Below are 4,374 nucleotides of genomic sequence, written 5' to 3' on the forward strand. Positions count from 1 at the left end.
GAGAAGCTCACCATTTGAAGGAGAAAAAGTGATAGCAACGACAACACAAGTATTACTAATATATCAAATATGATATAACAAGGATAGAGTTATATTTTTCATCTCAACAACTCTTAGCTTGTTTGAAGTTGGGTTAACGTGATGCTCTTGTGGCTGCTCATGTACTTTCTTGATCAATTCCGTCAAAGGCAGAGCCACGTGTTAGGTTGCCCGGGCTTTAGTTCAGTGGCCGACAGCATTGAGAATGAGCTGCAGTTTGGATTTATGACTAGAAAGGAAAATTGTGAGAGAAAGACTAACTAATTCAATCATTTATGATCAGAATGAGCTGCAGTTTGGATTTATGACTAAAGTAGTTTAGCCCGAAAAGATCAATCATTCCGAAATTCCATAACTAATTCATTTGAAGGAAAAAAATAAAAGAAAATTATGAAAGAAAAACTAAATAAAGTGAGGTGTAGAATCACACACACAAAATTTTAATTGTTCTTTTTTTCTCTTTATTTTACTTGAAGCTCAATTCCTAGTCAACCGCACTAGTACTAGACTTATTGATTTCAAAATTTGCCACTGGCTTTTATTTGCTCGCACAGGGAAAGTAATAAAGGAACACTTCACGCAGGCGACTTTGATTCCAAGCATGAAAAATAGCGAAATGCTCGATCGTCGCCTGGCCGCCGTCTCTGCCTAGCAACCCATTCCATGTCCGTACAAAAATCTCGCGTTCTCCTCGGTGTAGATATGCGTCTCGTTCAAGAGGCTGCGTCAGTTGTTCAGATTAACCAAGAACAAGAAGACCATTGATCGATTTCTTGGATCACGAAGAGCATAAATTAACGGGCATGCGATACGTGATACTTACGACGTGTAGACGCTCTTGTTCATGGTGGTGGAAGATACCAGCGACTCGCCGTTTAGGTAGAGAAGCTCTCCATTGATTCTTTCCCCAATCCTCTCATCAATCTGACGAGAATCCACCACCAGAGGCTCATCCGATGCCTTCGTTAACAACCAATAAAAGCAGGAAGTTAATTTGCTCAGTTTTAATGTACGAAATTATACTAAAAATTAAGCACTTGTCAAAGAGATACAACTTACCATAACCCATCCCCACATATCAGCAAAGGATGGGACATGAGCTGTGTAGACAACCACATCTGTAGAGAATTAATGGATTTTAAGTTGGGACAAATATTAATGTATGTGCCGAGTACAATGAACACGATGAGACTATACATTTGAAGACATGCTTCAAGGTGTTGTAGATGGAAGAGAAGACTTCCTTGTGGGTGAGAACACCAGCTGGTCCAGCCTAATTACAATATGTTAACGAAATTATCAAACAGGGAACGTTGGATCGCTTTACACTAAATTAAATAGGACATATCGATGAGACACCTGAGTGATAAAGATGCCTTGATGCCGCAGCTTGGGCTTCAGAATTTTCTCGTAGAAGGATTTAGTGTAAAGCTGATAGCACGGTCCTCCTTCCATAGGGTCAGACAAGTCACCCACTATGATGTCAAACTGTTCCTCCCTCTTCTCAAGTTCAGCCCTAGAACAATACCATAGAGTACATATTTATTAAATTAAGAATCAATTTTCAGTTACCTTTGGGTCTTAAATTAAAGTTAATTCACTATAAATACTTGGCGTCGTTGATGATGAGGCAGAGCTTGCTGTCTCTGAATGCGTTTTGGTTTACTGTCAAGTACTTTCGGCAGAAATCCACCACCTCCTGCCAGTTTCATCAAACACACACAAAACATGATCAACCACACCGAACGCATGATGCATGGGCATTAAGTAAGAGAGATTATCAGACAGAAACCTCGTCTATGTCGCACATCACCACGCTCTCTACAGTCTTATGCCTGAGGACTTCCCTCGCTGCCGATCCCTCTCCTCCTCCCATAATAAACACTGTCTTGGGGCTGCATGCATGATATATATACGATTAAGATATGAAAAATACCGCGTGCATGTCCAAACAGAGGAAGGACAGACTTAGGGTGGCAAAGTAGGGGGGGATGGATCAAGCACTCATGGTAGATGAACTCGTCGATCTCGGCGCTCTGCATCTTGCCGTCGATCACCAAAGCCTTACCGCATGCAGAAGAAATTTATAAATTAATTAGGGGAAAACAAACTAAAAAAGCTCCAGAAAGGTGAACCGATCGAAAAGAGGAGAAAACTATCGAATCATGCAAACCTTGCCGAAACGTTTCGTGTCAATAAGAGCTATTTCTTGGTACTTGCTGGTCCCTTTATGCAGCACACTGAGTCCAATTTAAAGCACGGATATATATATATAATTAATTAAGCTTATTGAAACTTATAAGACTAGATTGATCAATAGGAACACCTGTTCAGAGCAAAAGACCACTTGAGATCGTCGTCAATCTCCTCTTCGTACCATTTGCATGCCTCTGCATCATCTTTGGCATGGTGGCACTGGTCCTTCACATCAGCTTGGCTATCCATCTTCTCTGATTTTAACAGTATACACTCGGAAGAGAAATCCGAAGGAAAAAGAAGAGGTAGAAGAAACTAAGAGTAAGTAAGAACAGAGTCGAAGGTCGCAGTAATTAAGGCAGTGAGACTCGGAGGCAGGGACGGGTGTCGTATATATAGCGCACGAGGGCGTGCAACGTGGATGTGGGCAAGGACGAGAAACTGTCGTAGTGAGCAAAAGTGGGCGTCGCACGCGAACCAGTCCGCGATGGCACTGGTTGGCGTCTACCACAGTCTGGGTGGGTGGCAGACACTATGCGGGCCACCAGCGACACGCGCACCCTCTTTGTTTCCCTCGTCTAGTCAGCACCGCTGACCTGGCATCCGCATGGAGACGGGCATTGCAAAGTCTCCGACTCATGCGGCTTCAAATTTGGACGTTTTCCAAAAGTCTTTGTTATTACTATCCATTTAAATTTTAAAATTAATTTTTTAAAATGGATCAATATAAAAATTATTGGTAAAATAATTGCCATAACAATCATATAAAATATACTAAAATATTAATCTTTACGGTTCTTATGTAATTAAAAATTATTTAATATTAGAAAACGTACATACCAAATATGGTTATTGTAGAAGCTATGGGATTTTAAACATGGAGTTCTAGCTATGTTAGGTGAGGGGTTATATTTTACCCAAAGAAAATAATATATTATTTAAAATAATTAGAGAAATTGGAAACAACATAAAAACATGTCAGTAGAATAATAATACAAATAATTAAGTTTCACCATCAACACGCACCTAATAAAATATTTAAATGTGCTAATTATATATAAAATATTTCATGTATCAATATAGTTCGAGTTTATCATTATATAGATAAAGATACATTTCATATTATCAAAACTTTATGTAATATATAAATATTTTTTTTATTTTCATCTAAAAACTTTAAAAAATAATAATAAATTAAAAATAAAATATTTAAAATGATTTAACTCTATACAATAAAATAAATTGAAACATCATATTATTAATAGAATGAAGTAAAATAAAATTATCTTATAACTTAATTAGTATAGGAGAGAGGCATGCTAGAACGGGTGGGAAAGGGATGAATAGCATAATAATTGATGCGGAGATAAGAGTTTACGTGGCACAGGTCGATAGTCATGGTATAAATCAAAGTCAAGTGGTCAATATCAGGGTTCAAACAAGGTTAATCTGAGCAGGAGTGACTACATCAGTCGACCGGAATGATGATGCCCGATCAACATTAAATCAGTTCGAGCGGACCACCCGTCCGGTCAGATGTAGCACCGACATCAGTCACGCGAAGTGACAAAAGAGAAGACTAAAAGTCTTGAGGAAGAGAAAGTAAAGAAGAACATTCAATCTGTCATTAAATACACATAAGCTAAGACAAAGATATCTTCTGTATATAATCAATATCATTAAACAGGAGAAGATGGAAGATCACTAAGAAAAGTATAAAAGGGGGATGTCAGGTATGAGAAAAAGGCAAGAAAAATAAGTCTCGGTCTCTACCATTTTTCATTTTCCTTCCTTTGTTTCATACTTGAGCGTCGAAGGGCCGACGCTAGGGACCCCTTCCCTGGTTTTCGTTTTGTTTTGCAGAGAGGAGCAAGGTCATCATCCAGTCAGTGGAACTGCCATCTCCCCCGCTTTCCAGCTTCACGCTTTTGGACAAGATCATTTTGGCGCCATCTGTGGGAACGTAGCTTGCATCCGAACGAGAAGATGGAAGACGTCGGACGATTCATGACAGTAATGCTGATGCAAGAGGAGCTCGACACGCTGATACAAGCCCGGGCTGCAAAGATAGTGGAGCAACAACAAGAAGAGTTGGCCGATCGTTAAGTGTAAGAACCTGCAGCCTCAATAGTGGGGCGG

At 39.5% G+C, this 4,374-nt stretch overlaps 1 protein-coding gene across 1 annotated transcript; it reads right to left on the reverse strand.

Annotated features, from left to right (window-relative positions):
- Positions 1-292: 292 nt before the first annotated feature.
- On the reverse strand, positions 293-2,592 carry LOC121973738 (thermospermine synthase ACAULIS5-like). Its single transcript, XM_042525112.1, has 10 exons — positions 2,366-2,592; positions 2,213-2,279; positions 2,008-2,102; positions 1,832-1,934; positions 1,650-1,738; positions 1,399-1,555; positions 1,237-1,312; positions 1,099-1,157; positions 863-999; positions 293-760 (listed from the first exon to the last, which is right to left on the reverse strand). Exons 1-10 carry the CDS (start codon positions 2,482-2,484, stop codon positions 688-690), a joined length of 975 nt encoding a protein of 324 aa, XP_042381046.1. The 5' UTR covers positions 2,485-2,592; the 3' UTR covers positions 293-687.
- Between the last annotated feature and the right edge of the window lie 1,782 nt (positions 2,593-4,374).

This window comes from Zingiber officinale, chromosome 4A, assembly GCF_018446385.1.
Source record: "Zingiber officinale cultivar Zhangliang chromosome 4A, Zo_v1.1, whole genome shotgun sequence".
NCBI classification, from domain to species: Eukaryota; Viridiplantae; Streptophyta; class Magnoliopsida; order Zingiberales; family Zingiberaceae; genus Zingiber; species Zingiber officinale.

Excerpts from the sequence above, each read along its gene's own strand:
- LOC121973738 (XM_042525112.1), bottom strand. The coding sequence starts at position 2,484 with ATGGATAGCCAAGCTGATGTGAAGGACCAGTGCCACCATGCCAAAGAT. Across the intron at positions 1,935-2,007 it reads CCCCTACTTTGCCACCCTAA|CCCCAAGACAGTGTTTATTA; the intron begins GTCTGTCCTTCC and ends TCATGCATGCAG. Across the intron at positions 1,313-1,398 it reads AAGGCATCTTTATCACTCAG|GCTGGACCAGCTGGTGTTCT; the intron begins GTGTCTCATCGA and ends TATTGTAATTAG.